Here is a 20,008-nt window from a genome sequence, read left to right on the forward strand (position 1 = left end):
ATTATGGTTATATACAGTTAAGTAAATTAAAAAACAAATCCACAAATGTATGATCAATGCATTAATAATACTTGGAATAGCTAGGTGTTGGTCAAAAGCACAGAGACTCAGAGGAGTGAACTTTCTGCAATTTTAATCACAAGCAGTGTCCTGCGAGGCAGTACTCTCTGTATCTGGGTAGATTTGTGAGAGCGTCTTCGAACGACTTTAATGTTATATGCCATTAAATAGTAATAGATCACATACAGCACAATGATTTCTGTTTCTGATCCATGAAAAAGTTTCTTATCCAGATTTCTGTTCTACCTTAAATGATGCATCAGTTATATTCCGGGTGCAACTAATGTACTTTTAAGGTGGGAAATTTAAGGTCAACTTATTAGAAATCTTTTTTTTTTAATATTTTTTGGAAAGACCTAGCATTGTGTAAAATGTATCTTTACATCTCTTTGTTGCAGACAAGTACATGCCAAGTGTTGTATGGCAAAGTAGTATCTGAAGAAAAGGTACATTTCTAAAATACTTAATTAGAATTATAAGCACATACAAACTCTGAAAATATTAGCAGGTTTACAGGAAATTTTTAAAAGCAAACAACAGTTAGCTCTATTTATGTTACACATATGACCATTAATAGTTTCCACAACCCCCACTGTAAAGAATTGGTTGGTGAGTTTCTCTACAATTATGCACTCAATATCAAAACACTCTGAATGGCTTTAGCTACTTCTCATTAACTTAAATTAGTGCAATTCCCCTATAAATTAGACTAGACATTGCAGCTTGGACCAAAACTACTTGCCCAGGACATTAGCCCTTACTGGATCTTAAAAATTAAGACAGGAATTAACATAAAAGTGCAACTATAGACTACACTCTCACAGTGAGTGAGGATTATGTTAAAGTGAGTACAAATACTTTAAGGATATAACTCATTTTGTAAACTCATTCCTGAAATGGTGAAAATGAGGAATTTAGACAAAAAAACCCTTTCATTTTAGACCTTGAGGACAAGGCTGCCACCAAGAAACAATGTAAGAACATGCGGAGTGTGACATATGCAACTCACCAAGCAACTTTGTCACCCAAAGCATAAACATCATCAGTTCTACTTCCTGTGTTTATAAAGATTCAGCACTTGCATACACCCATGTGCAAAATCTGCCAAAGAATAACACAAACACTCAAGCTTTTGTTAAAAACAGAGAGAATGATGAACAAATATAAAAAGGTGAATAAGTATCTGTGTCCCCCTGAAGGGCATGTAATTGCACCACAGGTGGATAAATGTGGGGTGTGATTTCCTCTGTAGTGGGTCTTAGCACATTAAATCCTCTCCCTCTTTTAGCTGTCACCTTCCCTTCCCTGCGGCAGAAGTTAAAGTTGAAGAAGTTAAAGCCATTTCAAAACAAGGCCAGGAATTAATTACCATAAAGTAAATCCTCCGCAATCTCAATCTCCTGTAGTGACCAGGCATACACATGTGGGTTTCTTTCAGTTACAAGTTTATTTTCATCACTACATTTATGCAATATTTTGGCTCTTGGTAAGACTGACTTGGCAAGAATTTGTAGCATTAAAGCAGTTAGTAATTAAATTAATAGATTTTCAGTAAGGCTATATATACACACACACACACACACACTAATAAGCCAAAATCCAGGAAGTACACTACAGCTGAGTTCAGTGACTTAAATTTCCATAGGGAGCAATTTTCTGCATGACTGAAGCTAACAGTTGGATGACAAAGTCTTTCAGTGAATGGTTTAATGTGAAGGGATTCCGGAGCAGAGGGATTACCCCGTATCCTCCAGAGATGTTCTCATAGAGGAAAGGAATGTGGATTGGAGAAACATGCAAGAGAGTATCAGTATTTGGGTTTCATGTCTGTGAAGATGGGGCGTGGAATCAATGTACTACCAACGAAATCAGAGACAATTCTAATCTTATAAAAAAATAATAAAAAGACATGTCTTGAATCACGCTTACCACAGCCCTTCAAAAGTCCACTGTGCCATAACTCTTTATTCTCTGCGATTCTTTAGCTTGACGCACACACAGATTCATGGTTTGTGCTGAAGTACCTACTATTCTTTAGTTCCAGCCTGGAACCTTTTGTGTCATGTTGAAGAAAATGCACCAAGCCATTTAAAATAAGTGTGTGAACAAGAGTCAAAGAAGTTTTATACTGGAGGAAAAAGGTTATCAGGCACTCAGCCCCCTCTCTTGTAAGCACTAGGTTACGTGTACTGTGCCGTAATACTTAGAGAGCTTTAGTCAGAATGGTATTATTGTTCAGTCTTGGCACTCATGGGATGTCTCTCAGCCAATCACATTCCAGGGTCAGAAATAAATGGGGTATAACTGACATGTATCACTGTCAGGTATGTTCAAGGTAAAATATAATCATCAGCATTTAATTGTCAGATTAATCTTGATTAAAATCAGTTGACATATTTCATCATTCATTCATTCATTCGTTCGTTCATTCATTCATTCATTGTCTGTAACCGCTTATCCAGTTGAAGATCACGGTGGGTCCAGAGCCTACCCAGAATCATTGGGCCAAGGCAGGAACACACCCTGGAAGGGGCACCAGTCCCTCACACGGCGACACACACACACAAACCAATCCATCTACCAGCGTGTGTTTTTGGACCATGGGAGGAAACCGAAGCACCCGGAGGAAACCTACTCAAATACACCAAACTCCTCACAGACCTGTCACCCAGAGCAGGACTTGAACCCACAACCTCCAGGCCCCTGGAGCCGTGTGGCTGCGCCACTGCGCTGCCCTTGTTGACATGTTTAATTAATAAAATACAGTATGATACATGTAGTCTTTTCCATATTCCTGGGACATCTGGTTTCTGTTGATTAGTCTTTTACATGTTTTTGGTTGGTGAATAATCAATGGAATTTTCATATATGCTGATAAATATGGTGGATGTTAATAACTGATCTTATGTACCAAAATGGCATACTGGATGGGCCTTAATCTGTATGATGCAAACTCTAAGATAATACATTGTATTTATCACATTTTCTCAGCAAGGGATCAATAGTGGGGAAATAAATCATTAAGCTGGATCTGATTCAAAAACAACTTTCCCAAAGTAAAAGAGCATTTGATCTAAATAGATGTAATTATCAGATAAGAAAGTTATCATTGGCTCCTATCATGCCATTTATTCTCAGCCCTCTGGGGTGCCTCTGAGGATTCCAACCATAATAGTCAGTCTGGCTCACCCAAGCAAAGTCCAAAAGACATGTGTGTGGCTATTCTGGACACCGGGGGCCAGAGTTATTATCCCAGGGCAAAATATCTTCTGAAAGCCAAGTTGTCTTACTGTGACAGAACTGCCTTACTATGAGGAATATTCAGAAGCTAGTTACCACATCACCCACAGCATGACGCTATACGTGATTGCGCAGACCACAATCCCAGCATGGGCAGACAAACATGCATCGCTCTTTATTACCTCTGTCTTTAAAAATACCCTCACTCTCAAGTACATAAGACTCTACAGAGTTCTGTGGCATCAAACTTCTAACAGGAACATAAAAGTCATCCCTCGAATGGCCCTGTCAAAGACACAGTGGGTAAGCTGACATCACACAGGGACAGATACAGAGCTTCAGGTCACTATGTGAGTTATGCAATAGGGAGATGTAATTACATTATTGAAACTGTGCCTAATGCTGATTACAAAAGCACAAGCTTAACAGAGTTTAAATCATTGAAAATACACAGAATTTATATTTTTCAGACAACAGACTAATGGGACAGATAACAACACAGTATAGTATAACTATGTCACAAGTTCATTTATCTCATTACTGCAAGAGGAATACACAATTCATTAACTAATTTGCAGTAATGTGCAAACTTTTCATTCATTTATTTAAATCCAGTTAAATCAAATGTTAAATAAACGTTATGTGTTTTTCAGATGTACACAACATTTAACAATTTAACATTTGTTATATTACCAATAAATTATTAAAATGTGTCATTTTTGCTTTAATTACAGATTCCATTATTTTATTTTTAATTTTATTGGACACTTTCTTTCAGCTTTTCAAACAAATCAGCAATAATCTGTACTGCCCATCTGTACTGCCATTTTTGTTTATACACAAGGAGAAAATATACAAACTGGAATGTGTCCAAGAGATGAAGATAGTACATTGAGATCTTGAGAAATATTCCACAAACTGGCAACTAACTCTCATTGCGCTCCACAGGTTCTGCTACTGATGCACACTGTACTAGACTGAAAGATGTGTTATAGCTGTCGTATTAAGCTGAGGTCTTAAAAGTTATAACTTGCTTTCCACATATTAGCTTTACAAACTTTTTTGACTAGCATTGTCATGGTCTTCCTGGTATGGTATGGGTTAAAACAATCATAACATATCTCTCCAGGTGAGCTTTAAGCTTTCTGGGTGTTATATATGGTTTATTCTAAAAAGCTTTGTTCCCAACAATGTTCACCATAACTGACTGTATGAACATAAAAATATGCCCTGTATATTGTAGTTTTCTCCAACCTCCATCACACCCACTTCAACTTCAAAACAGGTTGTTAATTTGCTTATTAGTTGAATCAGGTGTGTTGGGAGCTGACGAATCTCTAAAATGTGCTAGGAAGCAGCCATCAGGACCAGGACTGAGCAACACTCATCTAGAGGAACAAAATAAAGACAATGCTCTTCAGATATGTATATGTATATTTATATACTTCCCATGCTGTACTAAAAGAACACTAATAATTTGTTTTAACGTGGCAAGAATGAACCAACTATCAAATTTATGAAAATATTTTGAGTCATCAAGTGTTTCAAACAGTACACCAGTGTCAGGCATATGATAGTGTCTCTTGGCCAAAGCGACGAAACAGGCAGCATGCAAATGGGTGAGCCAGTCTTCTCCTCTCATATTAGTGAAGAGTCAACAAACACCGCAGAGAGACCAAATGTTTACTTTCCTGTTCAGATAGCTCCTTTTGTTAGTGCAAAGGTTCCTTGGACCAGCTGTATTTTCACCATATACATGTCTTTATAAAACACAACATATATCATCACTAAAAAATATTATGTTTAAGAGAACAACATAAACCATAAGTTGGCTTTTTTCAATATTGTGTGCACTTTTTTTTCTGACAAAGACTTAGCTTTTTAGCTGAACCAAAATATAAGTTGGTCTGTTTTCACAACAGCTAAATAAGGTAAATAATGTTTAAAAACAGTACACTTGCACTGACTGTAAACAATATAAAAGTTAATATAATTGATAAAAGACCACTGATAAAACATCAGTGATGTTTTACCCTCCGATCTAACAACACTTAAGTGTATATAATAATACACATCTAATTATGATATTTGATACCTTGATACATGCCTTGACATCGACATGTTGAAATTAGCAAGAGAGTCCCTGAAATAAATGTTGTCTAGAAGGCAGAATGTTGATTTAAAATTAGATGTTTCTTTTTATTCTGCCTTAAGTGTGTGCAATATGTGCACGCTGGACATGCCTGGACCCTTACAATCGTGCCAATTTTGCACAGTTCCATCTGGACAAATACTTCTCTTGAACACAGCAGGCAATGCCTAACTCAGTATGCAAGAGAAATATTTAGCAATTAATTAATGTAAGTACAACTTGCATTAAAACGAGAATAGTCAATAATCAGCAACAAAAACTACAACTTCTCTCTACATGGGTTTCATTCAGCAGACCAATCAGATGGATCCCTGAAATTAGGTCAGCATATTGCATAACTTTGAGAGCTACGTTATCTGTTTGAATTGAATCAGGAAAAACGGAACTCTGTTACACATGACACTTTTCAATGGGACACACTCTACTAAAAGAGGCATAACTGAACCTCCCAACCGGCTAAATATATAAAGTAATTAATACACGAAGGTGATCCCTTTTACAGGGTCACTGAGAAATGCTTCTGCAGCTCTTACGTACAGCACTTCTTAGAATCAGCATAGAGAACTAGAGACCAGCTGATATGACATTTTTGCCACTAACACTGGCGTGTGAAAAACATGGATGCATTGTGAGCAATTATAGCATAAAATTTTGAAGTTAGAACTGATTTTTATAGTCCATAGTAATATGGCCACTATACTGAAAACTCTCAGGCATACAATATAATGTAACATAGAATTTTGTTATGTAGCTTTTTATTACCTCTACAGAGATAGAGATGTCACATCAGCATTGATGTGTATAGACCTTTTAGATGGAATATCAAGAAAAAAACAAACTAGATCCAATATATACATGCCTGATATACCACGTTCTCCTCTCTAGTAACCAACAATCAGACTCTATTGTCTAGAATCTATCTAATTCTGATTCAATCCTGAATGAAATGCATACACTAATGTAGCTTGTTGGTATTTCTTCCTGTGGGGCATCAGAGTGAGCGAGGATTTTAAGTACAACAGCCTACTGTCAGATTAATAGATGATCAAAACTAGTATCAGTGGATATACTTTTAACGTATAACAGTATGGGAATGGATGTCCTTGCACCATGACTAACACATAACACAATCAAAGTGAGTTGTAAAAGAATCTGAGGTTTGTATTCAGATTGTTTCTAGGTTGGAGACTGTATAAATGTCATTGTTTTTGCAGCTATCTGTTTGTTTCACATAGCTATAATTCATTATAGCAATAATAACTAAGGTTTGACATTATAAAATAAGGATATACTGAATAAGGCTATACTGTTAGCTATTTGTAGCAATGTGATGAATCTGACAGACCCATTTAACAATGAAGTACATTTATTGTAGATGTGAAGCACAATGCAATTTAGTGTCAGAGGTTAATATCAGGATTACCTGCAGTAAACTGGCCTTGTATCTTTACTCTTAATTGATAAACATGGTAGAAATATCCCAGAGTGAAGGCCACACACAATAAACCTTTCACTCAAAACAGTCCCAATGATAGCCATCAGCACAGGAAATTCCACCATTACGGAGTTTGCAGTAGGGAGACCTTTACTGACCTGGACTCCTTATGCGCACACATACACACACACACTCTTTTACACAAACACCTCCCAAAGAATCTGTCTTTTGGGGCTATTCTCACACACTTCAAATATGCTTCCTCATAAGTACAAGCAAACACTCGATTGTTTACACTCAGCAAAGTCTGATTTTCTCTCTCCATCTCTCTGTTCCTCATGTACACACACACACAGTGGCACACTGCATAGTGACAGATGACCTTTGCAAAGTGCCGGATGGGAAATGGGTCATTTGGTCAGCTCCAGCCTGCCCACCAGAGAGGGAAAAAAACTCTCTCTCACACACATAGAGTCTCAATCTCTCTCACACACACATTCCAAAGTGAATACGATAAAACTATCCCTTTTACAATGACTCCATGATCCTAATCCTAGTTAAAAGCAATTATTTTACAGATTCCACAAACAAATGTATACATCAAAACCAACAGGATGCAAAGCAGGTGCTTTATCAAACAGAAGCGCTGTGCTGAAACATGTAATGTGTTACTTGTAAGAGTTATAAAATAATCAAATGTTCTAATGTGTCTTGATGAGTATTACTAACAATTTTGTAAGCTGAAAAGTAAGACATTTTCAGTGAGACATGACGGATTATACACAGCATTGGAGAAGCTATAAATATATAAATCAATGTGTGTAAAACAGCTTTAGTAATTACCCCTAATTTGCAATGGCATTACAACTGCACTCAACATTGCTTCACAAAAAAGGGTCAATATTCTGTCTAACCCAGCTGTTTTTAAATCAGCATAACAGCACGTACCCTGTTGTTCAAATTAAAATGTATGTTGTCATTTAAATACAATATTATTTTAAACGATTTATCATTTTAACAATATAAAACAGAGTGTACTTGGGTGTACTTGTTGTATTTTGTATCTCCCTATAATCCTTACTGACGCACTGAGCTCACTCTGTCTTAAGCATACAGAGAGAGTAAATGACTGAGTAAATATATGGTTAATAGTGTAAAGTAACCTGATGCATTAAAGCACGCGATTATGTAACACCCTTGCCATTTAAAGCCATTCACTTTCTGGCTGAAGTTTCACTGCCAGATTAGATGTGAAGTGTAATGCTGAGACATCAGCATTGTTTTTCACGGGACCCCTCCTTAGAAAGGCATCACCTAGGGACATAAAGAGGACACACAGTGCTTACTTTTAGTAATAAAGGCTTGACTCTACATGTTCATGACAACAAAGACAATGTGAGTGCCAACTCAGCAGTCACACCTCAATACTTCTGCCTCATTTGGGCGTCTAATGAGGAGAAAGAGCAATCCCAGCACAGCAAATATTTACTTTTAAGGTTTTTAAGACAGCATGGCAACAACACACACTCATGACCACTCCCTCAATCGTTCGGATGTACGTAACACATTGGTTTTCAAGACAAATGTAATTTCCTGTTAAAATAGTGTGCTTGTAATGAAGTTCTTGAATAGACCAGGTCTTTCAACAGCATTCAGCCGGTACACGGTGTTCTCCACAATTTTTGGTACTCTTGCTGAGCTAAATATACTGTTTTTATTGTTTAGCAAATTGATTCTATGCTGAAAGTAACATGAGAAAAAAAAATAACTCTACACAGTACATTGTGTGAGGTCCCTTGGGCTTTTTTGTTTCCTTTCAAAATGACATTCTTGTGACCATGTTGATGAATAACTCTAACCTTCGTATCACTGCCTACATGAATCAATAAATCATCAGTACTTTTGAGTAAGAATAATAAGAAAGAATAAAATAAATTTTGTTTCTGTGTGAGTTTTGCGTCCTCAAGTGAGCACTAGTAACTTGGATATGAAGTGTTTGTCCCAGATCCCTTGATGTGTAATCCCTTCTCTGACTCATGTTTGTAAGTTAAATTTTGTATACATTTTTCTTCTGGACAATGTCACCTACTGAATTGAGTGAATTCTCTCATATTGTCATTGTAAGTTAACAGTAACTGCTAAGAGAGCCAACATGGAACAAATTTGGAAAGAAAGCCTCCTTCTAAATTCTTTAGAATTCAGATTTATTTAATCACTGTCAAAGTAAGATGTTAATAAAGTATTTATTAGATATTTATTTTAATACTTTTCTTTGTTTGACCCTTAAAACCAACAAAATAATGAATGTAACCACAGAATGTGCACACATAGTCTTTCATTAAAATACAACTTTTAAATTTTAAACTTATACACCATCACCAATTAAAGAAAAACATAATCAATCATCATCAATCAACCATAAAATTATGCCCATCCCCTTGTATCTACAGTTACTGGGCATTCTCCAAGTTCTACTGACAATACGGGAGCACTTTGTAGTTTTAGAATTACAGATTATAATCCATTTGTTGCTCTGTATACTTTATTTTCCCCATTTTACCCTGTTCTTCCATGGTTCCCACCCTCTAAGAGCAGGTATGATTTGGGTGGTGGTTTATTCTCAGCGCTGCAGTGACACTGATGTGGTCGTGTGTTAGTGTGTTGTGCTGGTACAAGTGGATCAGACACAGCAGTGCTGCTGGAGTTTTTAAGCACGGTGTCCACTCACTGTCCACCCTGTTAGACACACTTACCTTATTGGTCTGCCTTGTACATGTAAAGTCAGTGACAGTAGGTCATCTGTTGCTGCACAGTTTGTGTTGGTTGTCACCTAGTCCTTCATCAGTGGACACAGGACACTGTCAGCTGGATATTTGTGGGTGTTTGTTTGGTGGACTATTCTCAGTGCAGTAGTGTTACTGAAGGATTTAAAAACTCCGGAAGCACTGCTTTGTCTGATCCACTCATAACAGCACAACACTTCACTAACACCACAAAATCGTACCTGCTCTGTAGTGGCCCTGTTGGGGTCCTGACCATTGAAAAACAGGACGTATACAGAGCAACAGAGTGGCTCCAGTCAATATATGTAGAACTACAAAGAGCTCCTGTTAATAGTGAAGGTGAGAGAATGGACAGTGAGTGTAGAAACACGGAGGTGGTCATAATGATATGGTTGATCAGTGTATACTTACAACAGCAAAATAAAAGTGGAATGTTATTGTCACTTAAGACCATTTTATGCCACTGATATATTGACAATAAAGTAGAATAATAATGAAATCACACACCATTAAAGAGCACTGAACTTTTAGCAAATACATTAGACACTAGATTTTGAATATACAACTGTTTCAAGAACCTAAATAAATAAAACATAAATTTAAAATCTGTTACATTTTTATTATTTTTGTATTAAACAAATCCTCAAAACCAGAATAGAGAGACCAGAGAAAACCAGGATGAAAAAAAACAGGATGAGCAGCTAAAATACTGGTGATATTCATCGTTATATGAACAAACACAGCAGGAAACACAAAGAACGATACTAAAGTCAACAAAACTTTTTGCGGCAATGTCCATATGTTGTATGATAAATCAATAATGCAATAATTGTGACAGGCCTAATCTCCACATTTCTGTAAGAATTCAGAAGTTGTGTTAACAAGAACAATGGCAAGATAGCTACCACCTTAGAAGTGTTTATTGCCACTATAAATGCCACTATTTTTATCCTGCATTCATAGAATGAAAATAACACTGCTGAAGTGCTGAATGTAAAAGTGCATTCTGATCAAGCTTATTTGTACACTCATTTAAGTAACGGACTCACTGCACTGTTTCATTTCCTGGACATTCTCCAGACGTTTAAGAGGTTCAGCTAACCACGGCTTGATACCTCTCATTTCAAGTGCACTTTCAACCAGGCTATTTGATTTTGCACCACTCTTACTCTCAGGCAATCACAGTACATAAATCATACAAACAAACTAACAGTATCTAGGCAGATGTTAATGTCCAAAGAGGCATTAAGGGGCATAAATAAAGTCAGTTCAAATCATTACATGAATCATTGATCAACATTTATCACAGCAGCTTGTACTGTATTTTTTGTAAAGCAGCTAAAGGAGCAGGCTTGCAACGGACAGTCTTGACGTCTTACGGACAGAGATGAATTACCTTCGGGTTGGAGTCCATTTATGTTCATCTGTGCTTATGTCTAACAATTTGGATAGTCTAGTTTCATATTCAACCACTGATGGGGACTGTGCACTTGGCCGGGCCGAGTAGTTTACAGCTGGAGAGACACCAATCTGTCCATGTCAGCCTGATCCAGGCCAGACGCCTGTGCATCAGAAATGATACACCGTCATTAAATCCTGGCCTGAGATTGGGAAAACAGCTGTTGGGGGCCTGATCTAGCCAAAGCAGAGGAGCAGAATCTATGTCACATACGTTCAGCAACATTCGAGTGGACACACAGTTACCCATGAAGCTCATTCACACCCTTACAACATGTAATAATCTGATTACACAATGCACCCAGCTATTATTCAGTGGAATTTGTTTTGGTCTTAAAAATTATAACTACAAATGCTGTCACTGATTATTATACTCTCCGTTGAGAAGTCTACCTATTGTTTTAATTAGATAATAATCAGAGGTAAATAAATAAATAAATAAACCTAAACTGTAAAAACAGCCTTGAACATATTTTAATAAAATTAAAGCCCAGAATAATAATCAAAATCTTTAAGGGAAAAATACCCCTAAAAACAATCAAATCCACCAACTAATCTCTTCCTATTTATCCAAAAGTCACAATTTAACTGAGTTTATGGCCTAGTTAAATGTAATTTAACTTACAGGTAAGGTTCTGCGGTTTGGGGCTGGTGTGTCATGTTGCAGTGCCTTTAGGGTTTGGTGTTAATTGCTTTACACAAGTCCAACTGCAGGAGTCAGAGCAGACACATAAACCTTAAGGACTTCGTCTGCATTCTTTGGTGACCTGACTGACTCCTGGAAATGATATGTTTCATAACTGAACAGCAAAATCACACAGAGCAGGTTTCAGATACATATCAGCCCGTTTCAAGCAAATAAAAACAATCACATGACAAGGACACAGGCCTTCCTTTGGCGTGATGTGCCAACCGTCATCTTGCTCTAATAAAATCTATTGTGACGTTGTACCAGACCCTGTATTCAGTAGGAAAATATTATAAGCTGGAACTAAAACTACAGAGAGACCCTATCTCCCCACTGTGGCTGCCAGATGCAATGTGTAATGCACTTGTACTAGTCCAGCCGAGGAATGAGGTAGCAGGTGCCTAGAGAGCATCCTGTCTTTACTACAGCGGTGATTCAAAATACTTTCCCGTTGTAGTTCAAGCTTAATACTGAAGGTTAAAGGTTACTTTCATCACCTGTCTAGTAAACGGTTTGACTGAGGCACTCAATGAGAGTTGAAATCACAATACAACAACACATAAATATCTGTATCTTACACACAAAAATCATCACAAAAATATATGCAAAGAGATTCTCCCTAAATGTGTAGCATTGCAGAGTAGCTAGCACACCAACTTATCAGAAAAGTATTCACAAATTTAGGGTATTAACAAAAGGTTTGTCCTTCCTTATTTATAAATATAACCTGTACTCTTTGGCTTTACACTATAGATACTGGAACATTTTTGTTAGGATTTTAAGTCACTCTGCCAAAAGAGCACTAATGAGATGAAGCAGTGACACTGGATGGATAGTTCTGGATTACAAATGCCATTCGTACTCATCCCAAAGGTATTGGATGGAGCTACATCACTCCAGAGAAAATAGTTCCACTGCTCTACAGCTTGATGGCGGGTTACTTTTAATGCCCCTCAGCTGATTCTTAATATTGGGCACAGTGACTTTAGGCTCATGTGTGAGTGATCCAAATGGACATATTATGCACATTTGTTGCATTTACTGCAATTATCATATATAAGTTTGTTTAGTTCAGAGAAAATGTTCAAGTATTTGCAATTAGTAAAATAACAAAGCATGTTATTTGACTAAGGGTATTCAAAGTTTTGCACAGATTGCCCCAGAATGTTTGTGGTTGGGGGTGTGTGTGGTGGGTGCCCCTTCATGTTAGCTGAATTCACTCATAGGGAACTGTGAGTTTGGACATGGATTGAAAAGACTACAGAGTGTTGTTTAGGAATCCGGAGGCCTTACCTGTAGAAGCTGGTGAGACATCAGCTTGAGAGGCCAGAGCTCCGGTGGTGGTGAGCTCCAGTCCCAGAAGGACAGTGAGGAGGAGGCCGCGCAGCAGCACACTCAGCCCAAAGGAACTCATAGTGGCCCAAAGCTCTTAGTTCCTCCCTCAGCAGTGGAGGAGAAGGACAAACACCGAAAAACGATGGGGAGCAATGAAGTGTCTGGGGGCTGCTGTCTGCGGAAAGAAACGCTAACGTGGCTGTTCAGACTCGCCGGCTGTGTATGAGTCGAATCAACAGAAAGCAGCGTCACATGCGAGAGTTAGAAAACGAGTCCCCACGAGCCCTGCGTTTAACAACATCACATACCACAAACAATACACCAAAGGTGTCAGATTTGCCGAAAACAAAGAGAGAGTCTAGGCCTTCGGCAATTTGTTGTGACTACAAAAATATACCTTACGTCTGTCTTTAAGGTCTAAGACGTTAAAACACCACGTTAAAACCCAAACTTCTTTCAAATCGCAGTTTCGTAAAAAGACTCAATGCGTAGGTAGCGTTTTAGCTGCTCCTTGACGTCAAGTTAACTTTCAAAGATAGAAAAAGTGCACATTGATGAGAAGAAGGAATCCCCAACATCTCTTCCAGCCACCGAGGTACAAACACACGACTCCTCGCAGAAGAAAAGACCCAAGCAAATACAAAACGCCAGGCTCCGTATCCACAGAGGTTTCTCTAAAGTGCCATAGTCCGTTTCGTGGGACTGAGCTACGAGACAAAACAGCGTCTGTACTTCTTCCACACACCACGGCCAAACATCAGCCGGGCTCCCCTCAGCATAGCGAGCAAACGGAGAGAAACTAAGATCCGCCTTCAGGAATTACACTACAGTAGCCCGTCCATCCAGTTCTACCGCATCCGAGAGAGTATCCACATTTAACCGGGAGCCTTTCGCTGAGTATCCGCGGATCAACAGACTGAGAGTGTCAGCTCCTCGTGTGAGGCTCTTCTCCCGGTTACAGCCTCCTTCACTCTAGTGATGGGCATTCCGACTCAAATCAATGAGTCACATCAAACAAGAATCACTTCACAAACAAGAATCGACTCTCCAGGCTACCAAATGACTTTTAATTTAAGCAGTGATCTGATGCTGGTATTTTTTTAAAGCTATACTTACATTATCTTCACGCTATGTTATACACATGTAATAAAGGCTAAGTCTACCATTTAATTAACTATTTAGAAAAGCTGCATTGTTGTTGTTTTTTTTTCAAAAACTCAAATAAAGCCCTACCTGGATTTTATTTTAGCTAAGGAGGTCAGGTAAGTTAATGGGAAAGTAACTGGCTTATTCATATAGGATAAAGTATCTGTGTATTTCCCAAATTACCTTAAATAATCTGAATATAAACGTCATAGCATAAACATTTAAATAAACTTTAATGTCCAGCCTAAAAACTCATGTCTATTACTTCCAAGAAACACGTCCCCTATTGCTTTAAAAGTGGACATGCTACTCTCCACCTTTGCATTAATTCATTAGGTGCAAATCCATGCAATTAATCCTGTCTCTGACTCCACCCACCCCTCTGCCATTCACTGGCAGCTCCAAATTCTCACTATACAAATTGCTGGGATAGGTTTCTTAGGTTTATGACATAAGAAACCCTGGAAGTTTGAATTCATCCGAGTCTGCTTTGCAGCACATTATTTTCAAAGCCAAAATGCTCAGCCATCACACTGACTGCTTATTTTGTTCATGTCTTCTAGCTTATAAACAGCACCACAGAGAGAATCAGGTTAATGGGACCAAACAATTTGCAATTACTGTAAAGTGGACTTATTCTACCCAGTAAATGCTCCTACCAAAATACTAATGTAACTGCCCTTTGAGAGCTACTTTCAGGGTGTCTCATTTTATTATCTAACCAGGCCATCAGAGGGAAAAAAACACAGTTGCTCCAGCTTTGTTTTTTTTAACTTGAGGACGCTCTCTCTTGGTCACGCCAATGCAAAATATTGGTGCAGTGCTAGGAAGTGTTGTTTACCTAGAGTTTGTTCTCTGAGGAGTTCCAGGGCTAGATAATTATGGAAGGTATATCTAAGTAACTATTACAGACTGTGGATATTGTCTGTCTTATATATATATATATATAATACTCTTCAGCTTGCACTCAAAAGCAGCCTGTTCAGAGAGTCGGCTCGTGAAGAGTCGACTCAGTCGATGCAGAAGCGAAACTGAGGGGGCGGAAGTCCGTATGCAAATCATTCAGAACGAGAACTGAAAAAAATATTGTTTCAGTCAGATTGCTTCCGTATACAGACAGCTAGGAGGCTCCGTGATGTCCGTACAATGAATTACACACATTATTCAGCATAAATAACGGGTATCTTTATATTTTTACTCTCTTTAGTTCGTGCTCTGTTCTGTCACGGTTAACGTTTAAGGTCACTTCTGTCTCTTACAGCCCAAATAAATAGTAGGCTGTGCGGTAAAATGGAAAGCCGGGGGCATATCACTGTCGGTATGTGGAGGACACGCCACAAGTTGTGGGGCGGGCGGGAATCCTCGCGGCGCCGTGACGTACACAAACACGAGCTGTATTGTCCCGACACTTCCTCGTTCTGTCGCATCTCTCTGTCTACTCCTCTGCTACAGCTCTTCGCCTTTACGTGGACCAGTCTGACCTACATTAAAGCCCTGTCCTCAGCGAAGCCTGTGAGACACGCAGGGAGACAGGAGAGAAGATTCCACTATGTCCATTGCCCATTCTCTAGACACAAAGCCGCTCGCGAACTTTCCCTCCCTCCCCCGCGCGCTGATTGGCTGTACTGTCCCAACATGGCAGGATCCGATTGGTTGCTGTGGCAGCTGTGAGCGGGCGTTTGAACGGCAGAAGGCGGGAATGGCGCAAGGCCAGTTAGCATTTCAACTAAATCATAAATATATTTTCCCTAATAGAGTGCACTACACATGGCTGTTTACTCCCATTGTAGTAGCCTACTGCTTAGTGCATGAGTCACGAATAGGCGGTAACTGATAGTTTATGATAGCTCTTAATAGTTTATCAGTTACAAGTCCAGGTCCGGACCCAGACGTGATCCTATCTGGACCTGGACCAAATCAAATTTATTTGTATAGCGCTTTTTACAACTGATGTTGTCACAAAACAGCTTCACAGAATTCCGGTAAGACAGAGTTTTGACATTAAATGTAAAGAATGTAAGGATGTAAAAATCCCCAGGTGAGCAAGCCAAGGGCGACAGTGGCAATGAAAAACTCCCTTAGAGCTGAGGAAGAAACCTTGGGAGGAACCAAGGCTCACAAGGGGTGACCTATCCTTCTCTGGTCAATCTACTGGTAAGAACAGTTAGGAGTCTGTGAAAACTTCAGTGTAGGGGCAGGTCCAAGGCACTTGGTGGTTATTGTCATAACGCTGAACATGGATTATATTTAGGGATAAATTTTATCCCTTCAGAATAAAGAGCCAATCAGCTTGCTGTTAACGAATAAAGTCCTGCCCTTCATCAATAAGAGCCAATCCGATTGCTGATTATAGAAAAGCAGTAAAGTCAACTGCAACAGCAAAAGTCATTAGGAAGTTTGTTTAAAATATGCATTTTTTTTCCACAATCATTGTTTTTTTGTAAATTGTACTTGAAACGAGAAAAGGACATTTTATTTAAAGTATTTGTTATGTATAATTATTAATAAATATGAAATATGTTGAAATATATTTGAAAGTGTAACTTAATTTGACATTCAATTGTTAACTACATAAAATAATGCTATAATTATAAGGCAGTTCTAATGTACAAGATATGGCACTGATCATAATGCAAGTTATGCATAATGTTCCAATTGGGAAAATGTTCTCTAACATGACCTTAATGAATTTCAATTAATTACCCCTGGCCTAGTGCCCATATGTAGTGCACGTTGTACGTCATCAAATACCCTAAAGCTGGAGAATGTGATTTTTCTTAAAAGACATATTTTTGGAAATTCTTTTCACATCCCAATAGATAAAAGTAAAATAAATATTCTGACAACATTCAAAAAACTTGCTACAAAGAGCATAGACTCAGGTAAGTGTCAGTGTTTTATTTGTTGCCTTTTCCACATAACTTCTTGTAAAAGCAACTAAAAACAGTTGTTTGAAGAACAGTCACAGACCCAAAGAGAATTAGTTAAAATATGCTAGAGTCAGAAGTCTAACACATTATGGCATGCTAACCCAATCTGTTCATCTATATTTGGTGGTATATGAGTATTAAGCAGCACTCTTAAGGTCACAGAATAATGGCTTCCTTATTCACCAGTAACCCACTGCATGAGCCAGCTACATTTAGACCTATATTTTAGTTGGTCCCCAACCCCTATGTAGTTTCTTATGTGGGCTACTGAATTTTGATTTCTACACCCAAATAGTAAATCTAATAAAGAGCTATTTTGCGATTCATATGTAGACTGCACAGCTCCTTACTGGACATGGACTACAGAACAGAAAATATTTAACTAGTGAGAAAATTGTACTATAGATTCTGTCATGCCTAATGTTCCTTCAGTATTTGGTGGGATAATATTTGATATTTCTGTCTTTAAATAGGCCACTGTGTTTAGTTTCTAATGTGGTGACTTTTACAGCTATAATCAACCCGTACAGCTACTAGCAAGAACCAAATGTAACATAAATATACAAAAGCACCAAATAAGGAACACGATAGTGTGATCTACATGATATCTTTCATCAAGGAACAGTGGTGGAGTGATGAATGATGGCATAGTATGCTAAAGTGCAACATTTTGGCCAGCAGGGGCGCATTGGTGAGGGTCCCAGACTGGGTTAAAAAGGATGGGGTCTGTTGATACCATAGCTCTGACGATAAGCAGAACCGGCCGTGGGAAGCTGGGTAAACAGGTGGCAGAAGAAGTGAGACTGAGGCTCAGGGTGAGGCACAGGGATTGAGAAGCAGGGCAGAAAACTGACGAGTGGCATAATTTGATATGCGCTAGCCGAAGCAAGAGGCAGGCAGCCAGCTGAGGAGCAGGAGCACAGACAGACTTAGTATATGTCAAGGGAGTTAGAAGAGACATTTTACTGGGAGCTACCTGCGAGTTAATGATGGTGACACAGGGATTGCTCAGTGTTCCAGTATGCAGTCACAAAGTGCAGTAACCCCAGCTCACATAGCCCCTAATAATATTTAGACAGACGTAACACCCAGAAAATTAGGGCTGAAAGAATATCCAACCTGTCTGGAACTGAGAGTACAGAGCGGTTAAGATGAGAATGATTGGAAATGTTATGTACGATATCTTAGGAGCTAAAATTTGGAAATTAAATAATATTGCTGATATAAAATGAAACAACTAAACAGAAATTAATATTTCACTGACCGATGTCAGCTGTAATATTACTGCAGGCCAGATAATGAAAATGTATAGATGCAGTTCCAATAGGGATCTGAACAGTGCTTCCAATATTTATAGTATAGCCTAGCTTTTTGGGCTAAACTACACCATTGATACAACTCAGTGATACAAGTCCTAACTCGACCACTGGAACAGGAACACCCACCTTGCATCTACACTCATTGTCCATTTTCTCTCCTCCAAACCATAAAGGAGCACTTTGTAGTTCTACAATTAATGACTATAGTTTATCTCTTTCTTGGCATACATTTTTATCCCCATTTCACGCTGACCATCAGTGGTCAGGACCCCAACAGGACCACCACAAAGCGAAATTTGAGTGAAGGATCATTCACTGTCCACTTTGTTCGACACAACTACAGTACATTGTTGGTCCACCTTGTAGATGTTAAATCTGAGATAGTAGCTCAGATTACACAGATTGTGTTAGTCGTCATCTAATCCTTCATCAGTGGACACAGGATGATGTTGGCTGAATATTTTTGGTTGGTGGACCAAAAAACCACATCCTGCAGCACTGACAATGAATGATCTACCACCCAAACAATATCAGCTCTGTGGTGGTTCTATGGGGGTCCTGACCATTGAAAAATAAGTGAAATGTGGATAAGAAAGTATGCAGAGAAACAGGTGGACTACAGTCTGTAAGCGTAGAAATACAAAGTGCTCCTGTATGGTCAGTGGAACAGATAAAATGGACAAAGAGTGTAGATACATGGTGGGTGTTCCTAATTCAGTGATCATTCAGTGTAGATCTATGTGTAAAGCCATTCTAAGTTGTCATATTGCCAAAATGGCATGTCTGACTATTAAGTCCACGTTCACATATCGACAATGAATATACCAGGATGACATATCCTTAATATAATTTAGATTTTCATTCTTACTAGTTAAACCTAAATTTTAGACATCTAAAACTGCATATCTTGAATGGACATTACTACTAGTCAAAACTAAATTATATTTAATTAGCACTTTAACTAGTGTGAAACTGAACTTTACAGTCAAATGTGTAATTTTGGCAATATGACTAGTCAGAATGGCTTTATAGATCTATAGATATGTAGATCTACTTGTAAAAATATGTAGATGATATCTGAAATGAAAGATTCTACTTCATAGATTACTAGTAAAAACTGAGTTAGTACTTGTAACGCTGGTGTCAGTTTTACCTTAAATGACTTGCTGCACTCATGCAGGAATAGAAAGCATTATAGTACAGAAAAAAATGGATGCTAAAACTCAATGTTAATAAATGTTGCTATGCTAAACTAATCAAATTGACGAGAATGTATTCTAGTTGCAGTTATAAGAGAGAAAGTAGTTGCAGTAAGTTGATAGCAATTTTACATTAAAAGTTTGTATTAGTAAAAATATTCTGTAAATCAATCCCAAAACAATAACTGATATTTTAAAAAATAAGATTTTGTTGGCTGACAAATGTTTCAGTTGAACCTTACTGTACCACCATCAATACACTA

The 20,008-nt window shown here is 38.2% G+C and overlaps 1 protein-coding gene across 1 annotated transcript in view; it reads right to left on the bottom strand.

The window, feature by feature from the left end:
• The window catches only part of stim2b (stromal interaction molecule 2b), a 40,724-nt gene extending 26,618 nt beyond the window's left edge, over positions 1-14,106 (bottom strand). Inside the window, exon 1 of the mRNA XM_066681674.1 lies at positions 13,110-14,106. Within this exon, the coding sequence (XP_066537771.1) occupies positions 13,110-13,230 (121 nt within the window). The 5' untranslated portion in view covers positions 13,231-14,106. The remainder of the gene's footprint in view (positions 1-13,109) is intronic.
• Positions 14,107-20,008: the final 5,902 nt, after the last annotated feature.

Source organism: Hoplias malabaricus, chromosome 9 (assembly GCF_029633855.1).
Source record: "Hoplias malabaricus isolate fHopMal1 chromosome 9, fHopMal1.hap1, whole genome shotgun sequence".
Taxonomy (NCBI): domain Eukaryota; kingdom Metazoa; phylum Chordata; class Actinopteri; order Characiformes; family Erythrinidae; genus Hoplias; species Hoplias malabaricus.